General features: G+C 66.0%; 3 protein-coding genes across 3 annotated transcripts; 1 reads left to right on the plus strand and 2 right to left on the minus strand.

The window, feature by feature from the left end:
• Positions 1 to 574: 574 nt before the first annotated feature.
• Positions 575 to 3,719, minus strand: LOC147413381 (uncharacterized). The gene is made up of 3 exons (XM_086478896.1): positions 3,525 to 3,719; positions 2,111 to 2,144; positions 575 to 999 (listed from the first exon to the last, which is right to left on the minus strand). Exons 1-3 carry the CDS (start codon positions 3,717 to 3,719, stop codon positions 575 to 577), a joined length of 654 nt encoding a protein of 217 aa, XP_086335022.1.
• Positions 3,720 to 8,064: 4,345 nt separating this feature from the next.
• HACL2 (2-hydroxyacyl-CoA lyase 2) lies at positions 8,065 to 15,043 on the plus strand. The gene is given in 17 exon segments (XM_086478880.1): positions 8,065 to 8,169; positions 8,294 to 8,495; positions 8,976 to 9,001; positions 9,003 to 9,104; positions 10,096 to 10,215; positions 10,217 to 10,235; positions 10,457 to 10,568; positions 10,670 to 10,769; positions 11,346 to 11,443; positions 12,251 to 12,387; positions 12,472 to 12,606; positions 12,716 to 12,830; positions 13,732 to 13,901; positions 14,003 to 14,073; positions 14,160 to 14,231; positions 14,336 to 14,441; positions 14,865 to 15,043. Coding segments are annotated over 17 exon segments (1,869 nt in total).
• A 1,335-nt stretch (positions 15,044 to 16,378) lies between these two features.
• SYDE1 (synapse defective Rho GTPase activating protein 1) lies at positions 16,379 to 25,212 on the minus strand. The gene is made up of 8 exons (XM_086478870.1): positions 25,125 to 25,212; positions 21,968 to 22,642; positions 20,501 to 21,244; positions 20,212 to 20,426; positions 20,005 to 20,131; positions 19,765 to 19,922; positions 18,285 to 18,540; positions 16,379 to 16,806 (listed from the first exon to the last, which is right to left on the minus strand). Exons 1-8 carry the CDS (start codon positions 25,210 to 25,212, stop codon positions 16,379 to 16,381), a joined length of 2,691 nt encoding a protein of 896 aa, XP_086334996.1.

The raw sequence follows: 25,212 nt of genomic DNA on the forward strand, positions 1-25,212 counted from the left end.
GGCCCCCCCAATGTCTCTGGGCATGGAGGTCCCCGCAGTCCCCAATGTCCTCAAAATGGGGCTCTAGGAGGTCCCTTGCTGTCCCCAAGTGTCCGGCATTGGGGTCCCCAAATTTCCAGCACGGGGGGTGTCCAAGGTCCCTTGATGTCCCCAACCTCCAAGCGGGGTGGGGGGGTGTCTCTGGTCCCCACGTCTCCAGTCACGGGGGTCCGCAAGGTCCCTTAATGTCCCCACATCTCCGAGCACGGGGTCTCCAGCCCCAAATACTCAAGCGCAGGGGGCTGCAGTGTCCCTTAATGTCCCAGATCTTCAAGCACGGAGGTCTCCAAGGTCTCTTGATGTCCCCAAACTCCAAGCAGCCGGGTCACCAGCCCCAAATCTCTAGGCATGGAGGTCAGCAACGTCCCCAGATGTCCCTTGAGGTCCCCAAATCTCTGGGCGTGGGGGTTTTGGGACCCAGATCTCCAGGCATGGAGGTCAGCAATGTCCCCAGATGTCCCCAACCTCCAACCAAGAGGGTGACCAGCCTCCAACCCCACCGGTCACCCCCTTGCTACCCGCCCCCCGCCAAGGGTCACCCCCCGGCGATCCGCAGCAACCCCACGAAGTTGCCCTCCCGTTCGTCCTGTGCCAGCTGCCACCCGTCCTTGGTGACGTCCCCAGCCACGTCCCCGGCCAGCGCCAGGCTGAGGATGTCCCCGGGCTGGAGCTGCCCCACGGCTTGGGCCAAACCAGACCGCGCCGGGTCGGATCCTGCGCCGTTGGACAACGCCAGCGGGACGGTGAGCAGCGGGCGCGGTGAGCTGGTGCGCCGGAGCTGGAGGGTGACGTTGCCGGTGGGGCAGGTGGGTGCCGTGCAGGTGAGGGCGAACTGGCCGTAGAGGAGGTAGAGGCCACCCGCTGTCACCTGCAGCTTCCCGGCTGTCATCTGCACGTCCCCGCTGAGGAAGACGCCGTTGATGCCTTCCTCGTAGCGCCAGCTGGGCACCGCCAGCGAGCCTGGGGTGGGGGAGAAGAGGGGAGAGGGGTGGTGGGTGATCCTGGTCGGTGATGGGTGCTCCCGGTGGGAGGTGGAGGTCTCTGATGGGAGACGGGTGCCCTGATGGGAGATGGAGGTCACAGGGATGGAGGATGCTCTGTGACACCCTGGGGTCTGCAGGGATGGAGGATGCTGTGACACCCCGGGCATCACAAGAACAGAGGATGCTCCATGACACCCTGGGTACCACAAGGACAGAGGATGCTCCGTGACACCCCAGGGACCACAAGGACAGAGGATGCTCCGTGACACCCTGGGTACCACAAGGACGGAGGATGCTCCGTGACACCCTGGGTACCGCAGGGATGGAGGATGCTCCGTGACACCCCAGGGACCACAAGGACAGAGGATGCTCCGTGACACCCTGGGTACCACAAGGACAGAGGATGCTCCGTGACACTCTGGGTACCACAAAGATGGAGGATGCTGTGACACCCTGGGCATCACAAGGACAGAGGATGCTCCGTGACACCCCAGGGACCACAAGGATGGAGGATGCTCCGTGACACCCTGGGTACCACAAGGACGGAGGATGCTCTGTGACACCCCAGAGACCACAAGGGCAGAGGATGCTCCGTGACACCCTGGGGACCGCAGGGATGGAGGATGCTCTGTGACACCCCAGAGACCACAAGGGCAGAGGATGCTCCGTGACACCCTGGGGACCGCAGGGATGGAGGATGCTCCGTGACACCCTGGGGACCACAAGGACGGAGGATGCTCCATGACATCCTGGGTACCACAAGGATGGAGGATGCTCCGTGACACCCTGGGGACCACAAGGACGGAGGATGCTCCGTGACATCCTGGGTACCACAAGGACGGAGGATGCTCCGTGACACCCTGGGGACACTCCGTGACGCCCTGGGCACTGTGGCCGCCCTGTGACACCCCCAGACGCTCCGGGCCCGGGATGATGTTTCCTCTCCGAGGGCGGAAGGAGGAACCCGCACGACGTTTTCGAGATGACTGGGCCAGCCGCCTGAGGAAGGACCTAGCCCCCACCCCCCACCCCCCTCCCCAGCCCCTTCCCCGGGTCCCTCACCGTGGCCTCAGGCCCGGGGGACTTACCAGCGCTCAGCAGCACGTGGGCGGCCGTGGCAGCCTGCGAGGAAGAGGAAGGGAGCGTCAGCGGGCGGGAAGGATCCCAGCGTCCCTGTTCCTGTGTGTGTGTGCCGTGTCCCGTCCCCCATCCCCCCCCCCCCCCGGTGAAGGGGAAGTTGGGTGTCGCGTCGGGATTTGGGGACTTTCCAGCACCCCCTTGGGTATTTTGGGGGGTCCCCAGGGGAGGGGGTGACCCCTGGATTTGGGAGCCAGGGAGGTTTTGGTGCTGTTGGGGAGGGGAAACTGAGGCATGGGGTGGGGGGTTGGAGGCCTGATGCATCCTCCATCCCCCCCCCCCCCGGCCCCCCCGTAACCAGGTGGGAGGACACCCCGTGTGTTCCTGGGGACAGACGGACACCACCGGGATGTGCAACCTGGGTGGATGCACGGACACACAGAGGGACGGACACCCAAGATGGGGGCAGGGGGGAGCCTGGGTGGACGGACAACCGGATGAACAACCAGAGGGACGGACAGACACCTGGATGGACACCCAGATGGATGGACACCTGTGGACTGACACCCAGGTGCACACCCTGACAGACAGATGGACAACCGGGCACCCAGGGTGGGTGGCCAGATGGGCACCCGGACGGATGGGCAACTGGACTGATAACGGGACACCCGGACAGGCAGACACCAGGACGGACAGACACCTGGATGGAGGAACACTCAGACGGATGGACACCTGGACAGACAGACAGACAACTGGACACCCAGATGGATGGACACCCAGGCTGATGGACAGGCAGACAAGTGGGCAGACAGAAGGGTGGACAACTGGACAGATGGACAAAGGCCACCCAGACTGATGGACACCTGGACAGACAGACAAGTGAGCAGACAGGAAAGCGGACAACTGGATGGACCCCCTAGATGAAGGTCTCCCCGGATGGATGGAGCCCTAGATGAATGAACACCAGGACAGACGGACACCCGGACACCTGGACAACCAGACAGAGGGACACCAGGACAGACAGACACCTGGACAACTAGACAGATGTGCAACTGGACACCTGGAGAGGTGGACAGGCGGATGGACACCAGGACAGCTGGACAGATGGATGGATGGACACTTGGACAACCAGACAGATGGACACCTGGATACCTGGACAGATGGACACCAGGACAGACGGACACCAGGACAGACAGACAGCAGGACAGAAGGACACCTGGACAACCAGACAGATGGACGACAGGATACCTGGACAACCAGATACCCGGACACCCGGATGCTTGGACACCAGGACAGACACGGGGACACCCGGGCAGCTGGACACCAGGACAGCTGGACAGACGGACACCAGGACAGATGGACAGATGGACAACCGGACACCGGGACACCCGGCCAGCCGGAGCCCCAGCCCCCCCCGGTGCCTACCTGCGGCGGGGTCCCCCCCCGGAGCATCCCCAGGAGCGCGGCGGCGGCGGCGGCGGCTCCGAGAGCGGCGGCTCCGAGAGCGGCGAGAACCGGGAGGAGGCGGCAGCGGCGGCGGCCCCGGGAGCGGCACCGGCACCGGGCGAGGCAGCGGCAGGGAGGCGGCGGGGGGCTCTCGGGGTCGGCGAGCGGCGGCATCGCGGCGGGGGCCGAGCGGCGGAGCCGCCTTATAGAGGGACCGGGCGGGGCGGGGGGACCGGGCGGGGTCCAGGGAGGGGACGGGGACACCGGGGAGGGACCGGGGAGGGGATGGGGACAGCGGGGAGGGACCGGGGAGGGACCGTGGGGGACCGGGCGGGGCTGGGGAGGGGACGGGGACACCAGGGAGGGACCGGGGAAGGACCTTGGGGGACCGGGCGGGGCTGGGGAGGGACCGGGGGGGACCGAGAATGGGGGCCCATGGTGGCACCGGGGGGAGCCAGATTGACACCGGAGGGGGACACCGGAGGGGGACACCACGGTGGGATTCGGGACCGGGCGGCACCGGGGAGGGACCGGGGGTGGGCACAGACAGCGAAGGAACCGGCGGCACCGGGGGCGGGGGGAGCCCGGGGGACACAGGGGGGGGACAGGACGCGGGGGGGGGGGGGGCTGGGTGCCTCCCGATGGTGACGTCACCGCGGAGGGGAAGCGTCGTGTCCCCCCACCCCGGGGGATTTCGTCTCCCCCGGCCGTGACGGAGCCCCGGAGTTTCCTGTCACGGAGCCGGGACGGAATTTCTGCTCCCCCCCCCCACCCCCCCCCCCCGGGACAGGGCGGGATAACGGGATGGGACCGGGAAGGGGTTGGGATGGGGGGGGGGGATGCCCCCCAGCACCGCCTGGGGGTGGGGCAGCTTCCCGGACGCCTGGGCCCCCCGGTGCAGGGCGAGATGAGACACCCCCCCCCATGGGAGACACCCCCCCCCATGGGAGACACCCCCCCCCCCCATGGGAGATATCCCCCCCCAAATACTCATGGGAGACCACCCCCTTTGTTAGAACCCCCATTGGACACCCTGAGGGAGACCCCCCCCACGTGAAACCTCCCAAGTGGGACCCCCATGGGAGACCCCCCCCCAAATGAGTCCCCCCCATATGAAACCCCCAGAAATGGGAGACCTCCCGCAAACGAAATCCCCCCCCCCAACGCAAAACTCCCCAAGTGAGACACCACCCCCCCCCGATAAGCCCCCCCGAAATGGGGCCACATGGCAGACCCCCCCGATGGGAGAGCCCCGTGGGAGACAACCCCCCCCCCCATGGGACACCCATCATGGGAGACACCCTCCCAAATGAGCCCCCCCCATACCAACCCCCCAGAAATTGGACCCCCCATGGAGACCCCCCCCAAACGAGCCCCCCCCATGTGAAACCCCCCGAAATGAGGCCCCCATGGGAGACACGCCCCCATGGGAGACCCCTGAGCCCCCCGCCATGTAAACGCCCCCCCCCCCCCCAAGTGTGACACCCCCCCCCCAATGAGACGTCTACGTAACACCACCCCCCCCCCCCCCGGGGAACCCCCATAGAGGACTCTCCCGCCAAGCCCCGCCTTCCGCCCCGCCCCCCTGCTCCCGCCCCTTTCCCTGGCCACGCCCCTCGCCCCCTCGCCCGCTCTAGTCCCGCCTCCCCCCTCCCAACAAGGAAGAAAGAGGCCCCGCCCCTCCCCGCGAGCCACCAATTAGCGCGCCCCGCTGGGGGGCGGCGCGCGGACGAGTGACGCTACAGCGCCCGGCGGGAGGAGGGGGCGGTGCCGGAAGGCCGCGTCACGTGACTCAGGCGGCGGCGTGGGGGGACGCTCGGGGGCTGCGCCCCCCCCCCCCCCCCCAATACAGCCGGTACGAGGGGGCGTGGTCACGGGCGGGGCTGTGGGCGGGGCTTAGCTATATGGGCGGGGTTGCCAGGTATGGGCGTGGCCGCGAGGCGCGGTGCTTCCGGGAAGGGCAGGTGGCTGCCGGGGGGGGGGGGGGGGGGTCTACACGTGGGACAGGGGGTCCCTGGGCGGGGGAGGGGGTCCCCCGGGCCCGGGGGGGGTTATAAAGTGGGGGGAGGGGGGCGGGGCCTGGGGGGGGCACAGTCATGGGGCAGGGAAGGGGTTTGGGGGGTCCTTGGGGTGTCACAGGCACGGGGGGGGGGGGCTGTGCACCGGGGACAGGTGACAATAAGGACAAAGGGTGGCCGAGGGGGTGGGACAGGACAGGGTGGCCATGGGTGGGGGGCAGAGCTGGGCCAGGGGTGGCCTTGGGGGGTGGGACACACAGCCGGGCCCCAGGGACAAGGAGGACCCCAAGAATGGGGGGGACAATGGGGACAGGGGTGGCCACAGGGACACGGAGGACCCCAAGAATGGGGGGGACAATGGGGACAGGGGTGGTCACAGGGACAAGGAGGACCCCAAGAATGGGGGGGACAATGGGGACGGGGTGGCCACAGGGACACGGAGGACCCCAAGAATGGGGGGGACAATGGGGACAGGGGTGGCCACAGGGACAAGGAGGACCCCAAGAATGGGGGGGACAATGGGGACGGGGTGGCCACAGGGACAAGGAGGACCCCAAGAATGGGGGGGACAATGGGGACGGGGTGGCCACAGGGACACGGAGGACCCCAAGAATGGGGGGGACAATGGGGACAGGGGTGGCCACAGGGACACGGAGGACCCCAAGAATGGGGGGGACAATGGGGACAGGGGTGGCCACAGGGACAAGGAGGACCCCAAGAATGGGGGGGACAATGGGGACGGGGTGGCCACAGGGACAAGGAGGACCCCAAGAATGGGGGAGACAATGGGGACAGGGGTGGCCACAGGGACAAGGAGGACCCCAAGGATGGGGGGGACAATGGGGACAGGGGTGGCCACAGGGACACGGAGGACCCCAAGGATGGGGGGGACAATGGGGACAGGGGTGGCCACAGGGACAAGGAGGACCCCAAGAATGGGGGGGACAATGGGGACAGGGGTGGCCACAGGGACAAGGAGGACCCCAAGAATGGGGTTGCCCACTGGGACGAGGGTGGCCGCAGGGACGGTTGGGTGGCCGTGGGGACAGAGGGGACGAGGAGCCAGCGGAGCAGCCAAAACGGGGCAGAAAACCAGGACTGAGCTTGTCCCCTTTGTCACAGGGACCCGTCGTCCCCTCGGTCACCTCGCCGTCACCCAGCAGGTACCACCATCCCGCGAGCTGCCACGCCCACCCGCCTTTTTTTATAAGCCCAAAAAAGGGGGAAATTGGGGTTTAAGGACAAAATCCGGCATCTGGATCCGCTCTGGGCGCGGAACGCGGTTAAAATTGTGCGTATTTTGGGGGAAATTAGGCCGGGTTTGGGATCGTCCGCCTCGGGTCTTTACACTCACAGCAGAGTGACGCCAGGCACCGCCACCGCCTTCGTTAGGTGGTAATTATGCAAATGAGCAGGGCTCGGGCTGCCGCTGGGGTTGAGTTGGAGAGGTGGTACTGGGCTCAGTTAAACTGGGCTCAGTTAAACTGGGTTTGATTCACCGGATTCAGTTCATTGGGTTCGATTAAACTGGGTCCGATTAAGCTGGGTTCAGTTAAACCAGGTTTGATCAAACCAGGTTCAATGAGTTTGGTTCAGTTAAACCGGATTGGATTAAACCGGGTTCATTTAAACGGGGTTCAGTTCACTGGGTTCAATTAAACCATGTTTGATTAAACTGGGTTCAATTAAACTGGGTTTGATTAAACTGGGTTGAGTTCACCAGCTTCAATTAAACTGGGTTCAGTGAAACCAGGTTCAGTTCATTGGGTTTGATTAAATTGGGTTCAAATCCTCCGGTTCAATCAAACCAGGTTCGATTAAACGATGTTCAATTAAACTGCGTTTGATTAAACCGGCTTCAATTCATTGCGTTCAGTTAAACTGGGTTCAGTTAAACTGGGTTCAGTTAAACTGGGTTCAGATCCCTGGGGTCGATTAAACTGGGCTCAATTAAACCAGGTCCAATTCATTGCATTCAGTTAAACTGGGTTCAGTTAAACTGGATTCAGTTAAACTGGGTTCAAATCCCTGAGTTCAGTTAAACTGGGTTTGATTAAACTGGGTTCAGATCCCTGGGGTCGATTAAACTGGGCTCAATTAAACCAGGTCCAATTCATTGTGTTCAGTTAAACTGGGTTCAGTTAAACTGGGTTCAATTAAACTGGGTTCAGTTAAACTGGGTTCAAATCCCTGAGTTCAGTTAAACTGGGTTTGATTAAACTGGGTTCAGATCCCTGGGGTCGATTAAACTGGGCTCAATTAAACCAGGTCCAATTCATTGTGTTCAGTTAAACTGGGTCCGGTTAATCCAGGTTCGGTTAATCCAGGTTCGGTTAATCCAGATTCGATTAATCCAGGTTCGGTTAATCCGGGTTCTTTCACCGCCGCCGTCCCGGGGTGTGGGGCGGGTGGCGCTGCGCCGTGCCGCCGCCGCGGTGGTTTCGGCCCGTCCCCGTCTCACGGGCTGTCGGGGTTTCCCGGCAGCGTTCCCCGGCGTCCCCATGGATCTCCTCGCCGGCATCGCCTGCGCCTGCGCCGGGCTCCTGGCAGCGGCACTGCTGGGGGCGGCGTATCGCTTGGGGCTCCTCTACCGGCTCTGCCATAAGGTAGGGTGAAACGGGCGAGAACGCCGCCGTTTTGCCCCCGAAAAACCAGCTGTTTGATGAAGCCGGCCCCGCCGGCGGCTCGGCGCGGGGACGCTGACCCCGCGCGCACCTCCTCGCCGTACAGGTGGACCCCCGAAGCCCCCGGCACGGCGGCGAGTTGGTGGCGGAGGTGCTGAAGGCGCACGGCGTCCGCTTCCTCTTCGCCCTGGCTGGGGGCCACATCTCGCCCGTCTTGGTGGCCAGCGAGAAGGTGGGCATCCGCGTGGTGGACACCCGGCACGAGGCCACCGCCGTCTTCGCCGCCGATGCCGTCTCCAGGCTCTCGGGTGCGGATGGGGACGAGGCGGGGAGCTCGTGGCCGGCACCTTCAGCTGCCCCGGGGGGGTGGAGGGTTTTGGGGTGTCCCAGCTTGGTGGGGTCCCGGTTGAGTGGAGAAAGGTCCAGCGACCTCGTGGGTGTCCACGGTCCCTCCGCGGTGGCTTTTGTCCCCACCCTGAGAGAATTTGGCAGCTCTGGTGAGGAGAAGGTGACCCCATGGCCGGCACCTTCTGCTGCCCCGGGGGGTGGAGGGTTTTGGGGTGTCCCAGCTTGGTGGGCTCCCAATTGAGTGGAGAAAGGTCCAACGACCTTGTGGGTGTCCACGGTCCCTCCGCGGTGGCTTTTGTCCCCGTTATCCCCCGCCCCGGCGCCACTTCAGCCACTTGGGTGCCAACGAGAGGAGACCCGAGCGTGCCCTGAACCCCCAGCCAAAAACTGGGGTGCAGAGGGACCCCCTTCCACCCCACCCCCCTCCTTTTCCCCCACAGGTCGCATCGGCGTCGCCGCCGTCACCCGCCGGTCCCGGCGTCACCAACGCGGTGACGGCCGTCAAGAACGCCCAGATGGCCGAGTCACCGGTGCTGCTCCTCGGGGGAGCAGCCGCTTCGCTGCAGAAGGTGGGACGACCAAAACCAAATCCCTTCTCAGCCCCCTTTTTGGGGCGTTTCCCCCCTTTTTGGGGCGTTTCCTCCCCCCGTTTTGGTGGGGTTTCCCCCGTTTTGGGGGAGGTTTCCCCCATTTTGGAGAGTTTTCCCCCATTCTGGGGGCATTTTCCCCCCCATTTTGGTGGAGTTTCCCCGTTTTGGGGGAGGTTTCCCCTATTCTGGGGATATTTTCCCCATTTTGGGATGTTTTCCCAATTCTGGGGACATTTTCCCCTATTTGTGGAGTTTCCCCTTGGTTTTTTGGGGAGGTTTCCCTTCGTTTTTTGGGGAGGTTTCCCTTCGTTTTTTTGGGGAGGTTTCCCTTCGTTTTTTTGGGGAGGTTTCCCTTCGTTTTTTGGGGAGGTTTCCCTTCGTTTTTGGAGGAGTTTTCCCTCGTTTTTTAGGGAGGTTTTCCGTCTTTTGGGGGGGGAGTTTCCCCTCGTTTTTGGGGGGAGTTTCCCCTCGTTTTTGGGGGGAATTTCCCCTCGTTTTTTGGGGGGAGGTTTCCCTTCGTTTTTTGGGGGGAGGTTTCCCCTCGTTTTTTGGGGGGAGGTTTCCCCTCGTTTTTTGGGAGGTTTCCCCTCGTTTTTTGGAGGAGTTTTCCCTCGTTTTTTAGGGAGGTTTTCCGTCTTTTTGGGGGGGGGAGTTTCCCCTCGTTTTTGGGGGGAGTTTCCCCTCGTTTTTGGGGGGAGGTTTCCCCTCGTTTTTTGGGGGGAGATTTCCCTCATTTTTTGGAGGAGTTTTCCCCTCGTTTTTTGGGGGGAGGTTTTCCGTCATTTTGGGGGGAGGTTTTCCATCATTTTGGGGGGAGGTTCCCCCCGTTTTTTGGGGAGTTTTCCGTTGCTTTGGGGGGTTTTCCCTCAGTTTTGGGGGTTTTCCCTCATTTTGGGGAGGTTCCCCCCCTTTTTGGGGGGCGTTTTCTCCCCTTTTGGGGGTTCAGGGGCCGTCTTGGCTCTCGCCGCAGGGTCGGGGAGCGCTGCAGGACATCGACCAGCTCTCGCTCTTCAAGACGCTCTGCAAATCCTGCGTCTCGGTGCGCGCCGTCCGGGACATCGTCCCCACCCTCCGCAAAGCCATCGCCACCCGCGCAGTCAGGGACCCCCGGTAAAAAATTGGGGTGGGGGGAGACACCCCCCCCCCTTCCCCCAAAATCACCCCTTAGGGCGCTTGGGTGGTGGGTATCCCCCCCGCCACTGCGGTGGGGTTTGCAGGGGTGTTTTGGGGCGTTGCTGTTTGAATTGGGGGGGGGGGAGGTTAGACCCCCAAAATGGTTTTGGGGTGACGTGGGGGGGGTCCTTTCTCCTCCCTGCACCCCAATCCTGTAGGACCCGTCTTCGTGGAGCTCCCCATCGACCTGCTCTACCCCTTCCACGTGGTGGAGAAGGAGATCGGTGGCACCAAGAGCCCCCGGGGGCTGCGGGGAAAGGTGGTGCAGTGGTGAGTCGTGGCCCCCCCCACCCCACCCCAGCGCCCTGGGGTGCTACTGGCACCCCAAGGGGTCCCAGCACCCCGATACCCACCCCCCCCCACCCCGGTAGGTACCTCCAGAACTACATCCATAACCTCTTCGCGGGGGCCTGGGAGCCCCGGGACGTGTCCCCGTTGCCCGTGCAGGTGCCACTGGCCACCAAGGATGAGGTGGGTTTGGGGGGGGGGACACGACACAACACCCCCTCCCCCACCGTGGATTGGGGTTTTTGGGGTGGTTGGGGGGGGGGAGGTTGGGATGGGGTGAGGGAGGTTTTGGGGTAGCTGGGAGGGGGGGTTGGGGCTGGTTGAGGCAGGTTTGGGGTTAAATCAGCTGGTTTGGGGGCTCAGCTGAGCCAGTTTTGGGGTTAATCTGAGCCAGTTTTGGGGCTCAGCTGAGCCAGTTTTTGGGGCTGACTTGAGCCGGTTTTGGGGCTCAGCAGAGCTGATTTTTGAGGATAACTGAGCCAGTTTTGAAGCTCAGCTGAGCTGGTTTTGGGGCTCAGCAGAGCTGATTTTTGGGGATAACTGAGCCAGTTTTGGGGCCCAACCGAGCTGGTTTAGGGACCCAACAGAGCTGGTTTCAGGGCTCAGCTAAGCCAGTTTTGGGGTTCAACAGGGCTGGGTTTTGGGGCCAACCTTGCCAGGTTTGGTCCCTGACTGAGCCAGTTTTGGGGCTGAGTGAGCTGGTTTTTGGCACCCGACCGAGGTGGTTTTGGGGCTGATCGAGGTGGTTTTGGGTCGCAGGTGCAGCGCTGCGCGGAGCTGGTGAGCCGGGCCACGAAGCCGCTGGTGCTGGTGGGCAGCCAGGCCATGCTGCCGCCCACGCCGGCCGAGGAGCTGCGGTGAGACGCCTCGGGGACAGATGATGAACTGGTTTGGGGACGGATGAACTGGTTTGGGGATGTCAGAGCCCATTTAGGGGCTGCTGAACTGGTTTGGGGACGGTTGAGTTGCTGCGGGGACAGCCAAACCGGTTTGGGGATGGATGAACCGGTTTGGGGACAGTTGAGGTGGGTTTGGGGACAGATCAGCCCGTTTGGAGTCTGGCGAGATGGTTTGGGGACAGATGAGCGGGTTCGGAGGTGGCTGAGCTGCTTTGGGGATGGATCAGCCACTTTGGGGACAGAAGAGCCAGATTTGGGCCTGACTGAGCGAGTTTTTGGGCTCGGCTGAGACAAGTTATGGGGCCAAACCAAGCCAGTCTTGGGCCAAACTGAGCCAGTTTTGGGGCCCTGACAGAGCCAGCCTTTGGGGCCAAACCGATCCAGTTTGGGGTCCCAACTGAGCTGGTTTTGGGGCCAAACTGAGCCAGTTTGGGTCTCTGAGCCAGTTTGGGGCCCTGACCAAGCTCGTTTTAGGGCCAAACTGAGTTAGTTTGGGGCCCTGACAGAGAGAGCTTTTGGGGCCAAACCAAGCCATTTTGGGGTCCCAACTGAACTGGTTTGGGGACCAAACTGAACCAGTTTGGGGACCTGACTGAGCTGGTTTTAGGGCCAAACTGAACCAGTTTGGGGCCTTGACTGAGCCAGCTTTCAGGGACAAACTAAGCCAGTTTGGGCCCCCAACCAAGCTGGTTTTGGGGCCAAACCGAGCCGTTTTGGAGCCCAACGGAGCCGTTTTCGGCACATGCTGACGCCCGCCCCCCCCAGCGCGGCGCTGGAGGCCCTGGGCATCCCCTGCTACCTGGGGGGGGCGGCGCGGGGGCTTCTGCCCCCCGGCAGCCCCCTCCTCCTGCGCCAGAACCGCCGCGACGCCCTCCGCGATGCCGACCTGGTGCTGCTGGCAGGTACCGGGATGGCTTGGGGTGGGGCGGGGGGACACCGGCCGCGTCCCCGTCCCTGTCCTGACCCCCTACCTGTGTGTCCCCAAGGTGCCGTCTGTGATTTTCGCCTCTCCTACGGCCGCCTTTTTGGTCGCCGCGCCGCCGTCGTGGCCGTTAACCGGGACCGGGCGCAGCTCCTCCGCAATTCCGACGTCTTCTGGAAACCTCGGCTCGCCGTGCAAGGTGAGGACACCCCCCACACGCACCCCCCCACCCCGTCCCTTCCCCGCCTCTGGCTCCCCAGGGGTGAAATGGGTCGCGTGGGGTGCGATGAGTTGGGCGTTCTCGGCAGGCGACGCCGCCTCCTTCGTGGTGCGGTTGGCGCGGAGCCTGCGGGGCTACACCTGCCCCGGCGACTGGGTGGAGGGGCTGCGCGAGGCCGATCGGAAAAAGGAGCAGGCGAACCGGTGAGCAGGGGGACGGGGACGGGGCTGGGGACAGGGATGGGGACGGGGATGGAGATGGGGACAGGCTCAGGGACAGGGATGGGGATGGGGATGGGGACAGGGATGGGGATGGGGACAGGGATGGGGCTGGGGATGGGGACTGGGATGGAGTGGGGATGGGGACTGGGATGGAGTGGGGATGGAGTGGGGATGGGGATGGGGACAGGCTCAGGGACAGGGATGGGGACTGGGATGGAGTGGGGCTGGGGACAGGGATGGGGATGGGGACGGAGATGGGGACAGGCTTAGAGACAGGGATGGGGATGAGGACTGGGATGGGGACAAGAACAGGGATGGGGATGAGGACAGGTGTGGGGACAGGGACAGGCATGGGGACAGGGAAAGACTCGGGGGCTGGGATGGGCACAGGCACAGGAGTGGGGTCAGGGACAGGGATGGGGACAGGCTTGGGGACGGGGATGGAGATGGGGACGGGCTCAGGGACAGGCGTGGGGACGGGGACAGGGATGGAGTGGGGACAGGGCTGGGCATGGGGATAGGAGGCTTGGGGACAGGCGTGGGGATGGAGACAAGCAGGGGGACAGGCACAGAGATGGGGACAGGGATGAGCATGGAGACAGGCTCAGGGATGGGGATGGGGATGGAGTGGGGACAGCCGTGGGGCCAGGGATGGGGATGGGGACAGGGATGGGGACAGGGAAGGACATGGATCTTGGCCTGTTCGGGGCGGGGGGGGGATCCTGTCCCCTTTCTGGGTTGGAGGGCTCCCCATTCCCAGTCCTTGACGCTTCCCAACCCGTTTCCAACTGGGCAGGGGAGCCCCCATCCCCATTCTTTGGGGGTCCTTTTCCTCACCTGAGGCGGGGGGGTGTGTGTGTGGGGGGGGGGGTGTCCCCAACAGGGAGAAGGCAGCGACCCCCACCCCGCAACACCTGAACCCCCTGGACCTGCTGCACCGCCTGGATGCGCTTCTGCCCCCCGAGAGCCTCCTCGTGGCCGACGGGGGGGACTTCGTGGGCACCGCCGCCTACATCGTCCGTCCCCGATGTCCCCTGGCTTGGCTGGACCCCGGTAAGGACCCCCCCACCCCCCCCTCCGGGACACGCTGTCACCGCAGCGGGGACACACGGACACACACACACGGGTGACACCGCCGGCTGTTGTCTCCGCAGGAGCTTTCGGCACGTTGGGAGTCGGCGGAGGGTTCGCGCTCGGTGCCAAGCTCTGCCGCCCCGACGCGGAGGTACGGGGGCCGCGGTGGCCCGGGGGGACGGCGGCCACCGTGCCACTCGCGTGGCCTCATGGTGTTTGTCCCCTCGCCGGCGCCAGGTTTGGGTCCTCTACGGCGACGGCTCGCTGGGCTACAGCCTGATGGAGTTCGACACCTTCGTGCGGCACAAGGTGGGGCCGCGCCGAAAACGGGGCGAGGTGGGGAGGAAATGGGGTCTCGTCCCCGCCCCAGGGTGTCACCGGGGTGCGGTGGCCCCGTGCTTTGTCCCCTGCAGACGCCTGTCATCGCGCTGGTGGGCAACGACGCTTGCTGGAGCCAGATTGCCCGGGAGCAAGTGGCTTTGCTGGGTAGCAACGTGGCGTGTGGCCTCGAGTACCTGGGTGAGCACTGTCCCCCCCCTCTTTGTCCCCAGATTTGGGGACAGCCACGTGGCCCCGTGTCATCCCAGGGTGGATTGAGCCGTGCCTGGTGGCACCACGGCACCTTGGGGTGGACGGAGCCATGCCCGGTGGCACCGTGGCACCTTGGATCGAGCCATGCCCGGTGGCACCGTGGCACCCTGGGGTAGATTGAGCTGTGCCGCGTGTCACCGTGTCACTCTGGGGAGGACCAGGCCATGCTTGGTGGCCTCACATCGCTTTGGGGACCATCCCGTGGCCACGTCCCCTCCCAGGATGACCGGGCTGTGCCTGGTGGCGCCGTGGCACCCCGGATCAGGCCCTATCTGGTGGCACCGCGTCACCCCCCTATCAAGCCGCTCCTGTGGAGGTGACGGGGCCACCACCGCTGTCCCCTCCCTCCAGACTACCACGCGGTGGCCGAAGCTCTGGGCGGCAAAGGCTTCGTGGTGGGAGGCCCGGACCGGGAGCGGCTGGACGCCGTCCTCCGCGCCGCGCAGGAGGCGTGCCGCCACGGCCGCCCCGTCCTCGTCAACGCCCTCATCGGCAAGACCGACTTCCGCGACGGTTCCATCTCCGTCTAGGGACGGGGTCCCCAAAATGTCCCGGCTGTGTCCCCAGCACGGGGAGGGAGGAGAGGAAGGGGGTGAGTTGGGGGGGACACACACACACCGGTGCTGCACACCCCACCCAGGTGCCACCCCGCTCTGTCCCCACCCCACCCCACCCCCCGGCAATAAAACAGCACCGCGTGCCCACACCCCCCACCCCGTGCCGTCGTGCCGACGCCCCCGCGACGCCCTCGGTGACATCTTGGGGACCCTGTCGTGTGTGCGTGTGTCCCCCCCCTTTGTTGGGACGCCAACAGACGCACAAAGCCCGGCGGCGAGTGCAGCTTGTGTCATTTATTGCTGGTGACGGTGACAAGGCGGTGGCAGGGCAAAAGGGGGAGGTCAGGCCACCTCGGGGGGGCAGGGGGGACACACAGGGGACAGCTTTGTCACCCCCCCGGCCCACCTGCACCCCCTGCCCGGGCGCTGTAACACTGGTGGGTGGTTTCACATTCAGCTGGTTCCTTTAAGGCTAATACTGAGCGAGGCTGAGTTTGGGGAGGGGGGGGGTGGTATTTTGGGGAGCCCCCCCCCCCCCCCGCTGTAACACTGGCAGTGGGTTTATTTTGGGGTTAAAAAGAGGCGTTTTGGTGCAGGCTGCGTCCGCCCTCCAGCCACGCGTAGCTCGAGTAATAAATAAAGCTCAGCGCTCCCGTACCGGCAGCCCCCACCTTGAGGGGGGGGGACACGACTAGAAAACGGGGGGGGTCCCTGCTGCCACCCAGGCTGGGTGGCGGGGGGGGTGCCCCATCACCCTCCCTGGGGTGCACAGGCAGCGGCGGGGGGGGAAGGGAGTTTGGGGGGACACCCCCTCCCCCTACAGCCTGAGTGATGGAGGTCATGGACCCTTGTCAATATTTCTTAATATTGGGGGGCTTTTTTTGGGGGGGGGGGGCAACCAGGGAAGGGAGGAGGCGGCGAAGAGGCACTTGAGGGCAAAATTTGGCCGTAGAAAAATAAAAAAAAGAAAAGCCGAGCAGGAGGCAACGGGCCCCGCGGCGTGGTGTGTGTGTGTGTCCCCCCCCCAAAAAACCACTAAGGGGGGGGGTCGGAAAGCGGAGCTGGGGATTTTTTTGGGGGGGGGGGTATCCCACCTCACAGAAGGCGGCTTCCCCCTCGCCAGTGGCTCCCTCCTGCTGGGCGCTGTGCAAATCCAAGGCAACAAGAGGCAAGTGCTGCTTTTTTTTTGGTCGCTCTGGCGCGCCGGCGGCGGTGTCGGCCCCGGTATCGGCCCCGGTATCGGCCCCGGTATCGGCCCCGGTGTCGGCCCTGGTATCGGCTCCGGTATCGGCCCCGGCGGCGCCGGTTTCACAGGCAGACGTTGATCTGCTTGGCGAGCTCCCGCTCGAGGTCGAGGATGAGCGCGTCGAAGTCCTTGAGGTTGAGGCGGGGGCCGAAGGCCGGGTCGGGCTGGTCGCCCAGGGCGAAATCGGCCACAAAGAGGGTCCGCCGGTGCGGGGATCGCCGCGCCGGTACCCCGGTCTCGCCGTCACCGCTTGCCGCCTCGTCGTAATCGGTGTCGCCGGTTGGGCCGGGCACCAGGAGGAGTTGGTGGTCGCAGATGCTCCAGTCGCCGGCGTAGCGGTTGCTGGGGGGGCTCTCGGGTCCTCGGGGACGGTGACGGGCCACCACCGCGCTCTCCAGCAGGTCCAGGCGCAGCGGTGGCCCCCGCTGGGGCCGCGGGCATGTGGGCTGAGCCCCCTCCCAAAGTGGGGGGGCCGGGGCTGAGCGGGGGGCTGGGGAGAGAGTGGTAAAGGGAGGGGGGGGAGGGGAGTCAGTGTGAGGTTTGTTGGGATTGGGGAGTGGGGAAAATGGGGGGGGGAGCATGGAGTTTTGCTGGGAATGGGGGGGGACCAGCAAGAAATAGGGGGACCCCCAAAAGAGCTGTTGGATGGGGGGAGGGGGTGGACAAGCTGCTGGAAAAATGGGGGGAACCCCAGACCTTTTGCTGGAGATGGGGGGGGGGCACAGTCCAGCCACTGGGAATGGGGGGGGGACGGGACACGGCAGCCCCAGGGGGTCACAGACCCCTGGAGCAGCTGCTGGGGACAGTGGCACGTGGGGGGGGGGGGTCACAGAGCCCTTTTGGGGCCAGGGGGTCCCCCCAAGAGCAGCCCCAGGGGGGTCACAGACCTCTGGAGCAGCTGCTGGGGACGGTGGCACGTGGCGGCGGGGGTGTCAGACCCCTTTTGGGGCCAGGGGGTCCCCCAAGAGCAGCCCCAGGGGGGTCACAGACCCCTGGAGCAGCTGCTGGGGACAGTGGCACATGGCGGGGGGGGGGTGTCACAGACCCCTTTTGGGGCTGGGGGATCCCCCAAGAGCAGCCCTGGGGGGTTCACAGACCCCTTTCAGGGCCGGGGGGGTCCCCCCAAGAGCAGCCCCGGGGGGGGGGGTGGTCACAGAGCCCTGGAGCAGCTGCTGGGGACAGTGGCACATGGCGGGGGGGGTCACAGAGCCCTTTTGGGGCTGGGGGATCCCCAAGAGCAGCCCTGGGGGGTTCACAGACCCCTTTCAGGGCCGGGGGGGTCCCCCCAAGAGCAGCCTCGGGGGGTGGGGGTCACAGACCCCTGGAGCCGCTGCTGGGGACAGTGGCACATGGCGGGGGGGGGGGGTCACAGACCCCTTTTGGGGCTGGGGGATCCCCCAAGAGCAGCCCTGGGGGGTTCACAGACCCCTTTCAGGGCCGGCGGGTCCCCCCAAGAGCAGCCCCTGGGGGGGGGGTCACAGAGCCCTGGAGCAGCTGCTGGGGACAGTGGCACATGGCGGGGGGGGGGTCACAGAGCCCTTTTGGGGCTGGGGGATCCCCCAAGAGCAGCCCTGGGGGGTTCACAGACCCCTTTCAGGGCTGGGGGGTCCCCCCAAGAGCAGCCCCTGGGGGGGGGTCACAGAGCCCTGGAGCAGCTGCTGGGGACAGTGGCACATGGCGGGGGGGGGGGGGTCACAGACCCCTTTTGGGGCTGGGGGATCCCCCAAGAGCAGCCCTGGGGGGTTCACAGACCCCTTTCAGGGCCGGGGGGGTCCCCCCAAGAGCAGCCCCGGGGGGGGGGGTCACAGAGCCCTGGAGCAGCTGCTGGGGACAGTGGCACATGGCGGGGGGGGGGGGGGTCACAGATCCCCTGAGCAGCTGCCACTGGTGGTAGCCACGCCAAAAGCCCCCCCAAAGTCGGGTGGGGGGTGTGCAGGTGTGTGTGTCCCCCCCCCAAGCCCCACTCACCCGGCCAGGCCCGCAGCAGGTAATGCAGCACCTCGATGTGCCTCTTGAAGTCAACGGCGCTGGCGATGTCCTCGCTGTGGGCATAGCTACGGTTGCCGGTGGCGGTGGCGGTGGCGGTGGCGGCACACCGGGGCTCCTGGTTCTGGTTGAGCAGGACGGGCCCGAAGCAGACGGCGATGTTCTGCGAGTTCATGCGGTTGAAATCGTGGAAGGAGGCCACCAGGCTGAGGTGGTCCAGGAGCCGCGTCAGCGTGGCCTGCGGGGCGAGGTGGCCTCAGTGGGGACGTCCCCCCGAGGCCACCTCGGGGTGTGTCTGTGTGTGTGTGTGTGTGTCCCCGCCAGGTCTGTCCGCAGCGGTGAGTTGGGGTGGGGGGGACACCCTGGGGCTGAGCGGCAACGGGATCTCCCCAATCCCTCACCGCAGCTGGGCACCCCCTTTTTTTGGCGCTGGGCACTCGCCATTTTGGCCCTGGGCACCCCCTTTTTTTTTGGTGCTGGGCACCCCCAATTTTGGCCCAGGACACCCCTTTTTTTGGCCTGGGGGACCCCTTTTTTTGGCACTGGGCACACCCCATTTTGGCCCAGGACACCCCCTTTTTTTGGCCCTGAGCACCCCCCTTTTTTGATGCTGGGCACCCACCATTTTGCCCTTCATCACCCCCTTTTTTTGGCCCTGGGCACCCCCTTTTTTTTTGGTGCTGGGCACCCCCAATTTTGGCCCAGGACACCCCCTTTTTTTTGGCCAAGGACACCCCTTTTTTTGGCCTGGGGGACCCCTTTTTTTGGCACTGGGCACACCCCATTTTGGCCCAGGACACCCCCTTTTTTTGGCCCTGAGCACCCCCCTTTTTTAGCACTGGGCACCCCCCATTTTGGCCCTGGGCAACCACCATTTTTGCTCTGGGCACCTCCTTTTTTTGGCCCTGGGCACCCCCTTTTTTTGATGCTGGGCACCCACCATTTTGCCCTTCATCACCCCCTTTTTTTGGCTCTGGGCACCCCCTTTTTTTGGTGCTGGGCACCCACCATTTTGCCCTTCATCACCCCCTTTTTTTGGCTCTGGGCACCCCCTTTTTTTGGTGCTGGGCACCCACCATTTTGCCCTTCATCACCCCCTTTTTTTGGCTCTGGGCACCCCCTTTTTTTGGTGCTGGGCACCCACCATTTTGCCCTTCATCACCCCCTTTTTTTGGCTCTCGGCACCCCCTTTTTTTGGTGCTGGGCACCCACCATTTTGCCCTTCATCACCCCCTTTTTTTGGCCCTGGGCACCCCCTTTTTTTGATGCTGGGCACCCACCATTTTGCCCTTCATCACCCCCTGTTTTTGGCCCTGGGCACCCCCCATTTTGGCCCTGGGCACCCCCTTTGTTTTGGTGCTGGGCACTCACCATTCTGGCCCAGGACACCCCCCTTTTTTTGGCCCAGGGCACCCCCCATTTTGGCCCTGGGCACCCCCTTTTTTTGGCGCCGGGCCCCCACCTTCTCGACGTCGGGCAGGCAGTCGAGGAGGGCGACGGCGTCCCGCTCGCCGGGGGGGCTCCGGGGGGCGCGTTTGCCCATGGCCTCCAGCACCACGTGGTAGAGCGTCGGCGTGATGAGCGGCGTGGGCAGCTCCCGCAGATAATCCTTGAGGATCCCTGCGGGCGAGGGGACGCGGCGGCGGGGTGTGACACCAGCGTGGGGACCTGCGGGGACCCCTCCCCAGGGCCGGACACGCACCCGTGACGACGTTGATGTCGGGGTAGAGCTGCTCCGAGAGCGTCACGGCCGCGCTGTCCCTCTCGAAGGCGTCGCGAAGCTCCTTCTTGACGGCGGCCGAGCCGCAGAGCCGGTACAGCCCCACCACCTGCGAGCCGGCCAGGCCCCGTCACCGCGGGCTGGGGGACGGCCCGCACCCACCGCCCCCATCCCCGTCCCCCCGCTCACCTTCAGCCCCCGCTTCTCTATCTCGGCCACGCATTTCTGGATGAGCAGCGGCACCTTGGCGGCCGCCTTCTCCCTCTCCACCAGCTGGCCCAGCTCCACGCCGAAGACCCGGGGCTCCCGCTCGCCGGGACCGTCCCACTGCTCCACCAAGGTGAATTTGGAGTAGAGGACGCCGCGGGGTTGCAGCCGCACCGCCAGCTGCTGGGCCCGGCAACCTGCGGAGCCGAGCGGTGCCGTGAGCGGCGGCCGAGTCGCCCGAGCCCAAACCGACGCCGGCACCCGGCCGTACCTCTGAAGATGTGGGGCAGGACCACGGTGCCGTGGCAGCAGAGACGGTTGCGGCAGGAGGTGGGATCCCAGGAGAAGACAATGACCTTGAGGTGCCGGGCCCCCTCCAGCTCCAGGTTGAAGGTGTGGTTGAGGCCGAGGAACGCCGTCTTGCAGGGCAGCAAGGCCGTGCGCGCCCGGTTGGCCGCGTCCACCTGCAAGACGCAGAAAACCTCCCGGGCTTCGGCCCGCGGCGGCTTCAGGTCCCGCACGCCGTGGAGGTGGACGCTCACCAGCCCGGAGATGTGCTGCCCGCACCGCGGCGGCGTCTCCCCGCAGCTGTAAGGGCGAAAAGCGCCCACGTCCAACCCGTTTTCGCCGCCCTCCGGTTCGCTACGCGCCCCAGCTTTCGCCGGCAGCTCCGGGGAGTCGCCGTCGCTCAAGTAGCCGCCTTTACCGGCCGCTTTGGCTCGCGGCAGCCCCGGCCGTGAAGCCACGCTGCTGTCGAGGTGGTAGCGGCTGATGACGTTGCTGGATTCCTTGCGGGTTTCGGAGGGCGAGGTGCCGCCCTCCTGGCCGCGGGGCCGGGGGCTGCGCAGGCTCAGCTTCCTCCGCAGCTCCGGCAGCTTCTTCATCTTCATGGAAAGGCGCCGCACGGTACCTGGGGACTTCACCTTGTGGAGCGACCGGCCCTTCTTGGGGCTGGCGGGGGGCGAGGGGGTGGTCAGCCCCGTCCCCGAGCTCACGCAGGGGATCGGCACCTTCCCTGCAGCGCGGGGAAAAAGGGGGGAGTGGGTCCTGGGAGGAGAGAGGTGGGGGGCACTGGGAAGACTGGGTGGGATGGGGCGGCTCGCTGGAAACGGCTGGCGGGGGTGGGGGAAGGAGGGGCCCCGGGAGATGGGGTGGAGGTGGCGGGGGCCGGGGGACAATTCCTGGGGGATGGGGAAGAGTGTGGGGGCCTGGGGACATCGTCCTGGGGGATGGAGAGGGGATGGGGACTGGAGGGTCTGGGGGACACTCCGCCGGGGTGGGGACAGGGACTGGGGGGTCCTGGGGACACTCTCCTGGGGGGGGGGGTGGGGACTGTGGGGTCCAGGAGACATCCTTGGGGACAGGGAGTGCGAGGTTCGAAGGGACAGGAACCGCTGGCCCGGCGACAGGGAAGGGATGGGGACCATGGGATGGGGACGACGCCGTCCTAGGGGACAGGGACCATGGGGACCAGGGGACACCGGGGACAGGGACCATTGGATCTGGGGACCATGGGGTCCAGGGGACACTGGGGACCATCAGGTTTGAGGACCACAGGGCCCAGGAAACCTCTCAGGGGACACAGAAAGGACAAAGAGCGCAGGGTGCTGCAGGACCGTGGGGTCCAGGGGACACTCTCCTGGGGGGGGGTGTGTGCCAGGAGGACAAGGGCTGTGGGGGACTGGGGGACACCACTGTCCCACCTCTCCCCGACCCGTAGCCACGTGCCACCCCTCACCGCAAGCCTGGGTCCTGCCGGCTCCTGGCTCCTCTCCTCGGCCAGCCGCGGGCAGCGCCGGGGCCGTGCCGCCGCGGGGTCCGGAGGTCTCCGCCGTCCCCCAACCCCCTCGGGGGGGGTCTTCCCTACCCGTCTTCGGGGGCGACTCCCCACCACGGCCCCTCTCGGCGTCGTGGCTCCCTCCGCTCCACGTCTTCCAAGAGCTCCCAGGCTGGGGGTCCTCATCTTCGGGGATGGGGTTGTACCAGATCTCGCCCTCGCTGCCGGCAGCGCCGGCATCCGCCTCGGCTCCACCGCCCGGCTCATCCAGCCCTGGTCCCTTCACCGATGACAGCACCCAGTGCCGGCTGCTCCGCTCCAAGCTCTGCAGGTAGGCGCCGTGGCCTGGGCTCCTCCCGGCACCACCCAGCTCCCCGGAGCCGTTCACCGCCTCGGCTTCCTCCGCTGGCTCCACGTCTTCCTCACCAGGCTGCTCGATGCCGGGCCGGGGGCTGACGGCAGCAGGGTCCGGCTCGCCGGCGTCCGCCGGATCCGGGGAGGCTTTGGGAGGCAGCGGCCGCCTCTCGTCGCGGCCGCCGCAGGAGAACCGGGCCCAGTTCTGCTTGCGGGATGCCGCCGGCTCCACCGATGCCGCCTCGGGGTCCACCGGAGAATCGGGGCTCGGCGGGGGATGCTCTGCGGGAGGAAGGAAAAGAGCCAGGCTGAGGGCTGGCGGGGGGTGGGGGGGTGGGTGTCCCCCCAAAATCACCAACCAGGGGAACCCACCAGGACACGAGGACCTCTCTCCTGCCACCCCGAGCATCCCGCCATGCCACCCACCGTCCTCAACCCCAATTTGTCGCCGTCCCGGATGGGACGCCCCGGTTCCCCGTGGCTGTGCCGGGACGGCGGGCGGGCGCGGGCAGCTGCACGCAGCCCCTTGCCAAGCGGGATTTCCGGTTGTTTACCGCTGGCCGGACCCGTGGCCGCGCTCCCGCCACCCCGGCGTGGGCAGGGGGAGCCCCAGAAAGGAGGAGGGGGACACGGCTGGACCCCTCTGCGCCCCCAATGGGGGGCACGGCTGCACCCCAACAGGGACGGGGGTGGCTCTGCCCGTGTCCCCTGGCTCTGTGCCACAAGGCAGGGTCCTGTCCCCCTGCACCCCCCCCGGCTCGCACACACACGGGGGTCCCCCTAGTAGTGCACCCCGACTCCCTGCACACACACCACACCCCCCCCCCCCAGTTAATTTGTGTCCCCCCCGGGTTGTCTTCATCCCTCCAGTTTGGGCACCCCAATCTCCCCTGCACCCCTCTACTTTGTGCACCCCAAACTCCCCTGCACCCACAGCAGGGTCTGCCCCCCACCGTGCCACCCCATGGACCCCCAGGATCCCCCCCCCCAGCCTCCTGACACCACGGCCATGGCTCGGTGTGGGGCTCCCCCAGCTCCACCGGAGCTTGACACCCCCGGGGTTTGGGGGGGGGGGGGGTAGGAGGGACCCAGAGTGGGGGGACCCCTCGATTCTTGTAGGGCACAGAAGGAGCTGGGGTGATGGGTGCCCCTGCCTTGGGGGGCAGGGGGGGAAGTGGAGGGGGGGGGTTTGCTGGGATGACAGAACCCTGGGGTGATGGGGGACCCTTCCAGGAGTGGGTCCCTTCCTTGGGGGGGGGGGGGGGGGGGGGGGCAGGAGGGGCCCTGGGGAGAAGGGGGTGTCCCTTCCTGGGGGGCAGGAGTGACCCCAGGGTAATGGGGGTCCCTTCCCTGAGGGCCAGAAAAGACCCTGGGGTGGCGGCTTTCAGGGGTGGGGGGGTGGGGGGGTGTCCCTTTCTGGGGGTGGGGGGGATAGGAGCGATCCCAGAGGAAAGACCCTGGGGAGGTTCAGAGGGGGGACACCCCCCCCACCCCCCCCAGCTCCTTAGAGGGTACAGAGGAACCTGGGGTGATGGGGGGGGGGGAAATCCCTTCCTTGGGGGGTGCAGAACCCCGGGATGATGGAGTTCCCTTCCTTGGGGTGCAGGAGGGACCCCAGGGTGATGGGGGGGCCCTCCCTCGAGGGGGGTCCCTTCTTGGGGGAGGGGGCAGAGGGACCCCAGGGTGATGGGGGGACCTTCTTCGAGGGGGGGGTCCCTTCTCGGGGTGGGCCAGAGGGACCCGAGGGTGACAGGGGACCTTCTTCGAGGGGGGTCCCTTCTCGGGGTGGGCCAGAGGGACCCCAGGGTGATGGGGGGACCTTCTTCGAGAGGGTCCCTTCTTGGGGGAGGGGGCAGAGGGACCCCAGGGTGATGGGGAACCTTCTTTGAGGGGCTCCCTTCTGGGGGTGGGCCAGAGGGACCCCAGGGTGATGGGGAGACCTTCTTCGAGGGGGGTCCCTTCTCGGGGTGGGCCAGAGGGACCCCAGGGTGATGGGGGGACCTTCTTCGAGGGGGTCCCTTCTCGGGGTGGGCCAGAGGGGCCCCAGGGTGATGGGGGGACCTTCTTCGAGGGGGGGTCCCTTCTCGGGGTGGACCAGAGGGACCCCAGGGTGACGGGGGACCTTCTTTGAGGGGCTCCCTTCTCGGGGTGGGCCAGAGGGACCCCAGGGTGATGAGGGGACCTTCTTCGAGAGGGTCCCTTCTTGGGGGAGGGGGCAGAGGGACCCCAGGGTGATGGGGGGACCTTCTTCGAGGGGGGGTCCCTTCTCGGGGTGGACCAGAGGGACCCCAGGGGTGACGGGGGACCTTCTTTGAGGGGCTCCCTTCTCGGGGTGGGCCAGAGGGACCCCAGGGTGATGAGGGGACCTTCTTCGAGAGGGTCCCTTCTTGGGGGAGGGGGCAGAGGGACCCCAGGGTGATGGGGGGACCTTCTTCGAGGGGGGGTCCCTTCTCGGGGTGGGCCAGAGGGACCCCAGGGTGATGGGGGGACCTTCTTTGAGGGGGTCCCATCTCAGGGTGGGCCAGAGGGACCCCAGGGTGATGAGGGGGACCTTCTTTGAGGGGGGTCCCATCTCAGGGTGGGCCAGAGGGACCCCAGGGTGATGAGGGGACCTTCTTCGAGAGGGTCCCTTCTTGGGGGAGGGGGCAGAGGGACCCCAGGGTGATGGGGGTCCCTTGCTCGAGGGGGACCCTTCTGGCAGGAGGGACCCCGGGGTGATGGGGGGGGGGATTCCTTCCTCGGGGGGGGGGGGGGGTGTCCGTACCTCTGTCCTTGGCGTCCGCCTTCTTCCCGCGCGGGCGGTCGCGGCCCCTCAGGCGGGAGAAAGTTCGCCGCAGCAGCGGCTCCGCCAT

Source organism: Leptosomus discolor, chromosome 28 (assembly GCF_034619465.1).
Source record: "Leptosomus discolor isolate bLepDis1 chromosome 28, bLepDis1.hap2, whole genome shotgun sequence".
NCBI lineage: Eukaryota > Metazoa > Chordata > Aves > Leptosomiformes > Leptosomidae > Leptosomus > Leptosomus discolor.

Coding starts and splice junctions, on each gene's coding strand:
- LOC147413381 (XM_086478896.1), bottom strand. CDS start 3,719: ATGCCGCCGCTCGCCGACCCCGAGAGCCCCCCGCCGCCTCCCTGCCGC. Junction 2,145..3,524: donor GGGGGGGGACCCCGCCGCAG/GTAGGCACCGGG, acceptor TCTTCCTCGCAG/GCTGCCACGGCCGCCCACGT. Junction 1,000..2,110: donor CCACGTGCTGCTGAGCGCTG/GTAAGTCCCCCG, acceptor CCCCCACCCCAG/GCTCGCTGGCGGTGCCCAGC.
- SYDE1 (XM_086478870.1), bottom strand. CDS start 25,212: ATGGCGGAGCCGCTGCTGCGGCGAACTTTCTCCCGCCTGAGGGGCCGC. Junction 21,245..21,967: donor CGGCAGGACCCAGGCTTGCG/GTGAGGGGTGGC, acceptor CCCGCGCTGCAG/GGAAGGTGCCGATCCCCTGC. Junction 20,427..20,500: donor CCTGCCCCACATCTTCAGAG/GTACGGCCGGGT, acceptor TCGGCTCCGCAG/GTTGCCGGGCCCAGCAGCTG.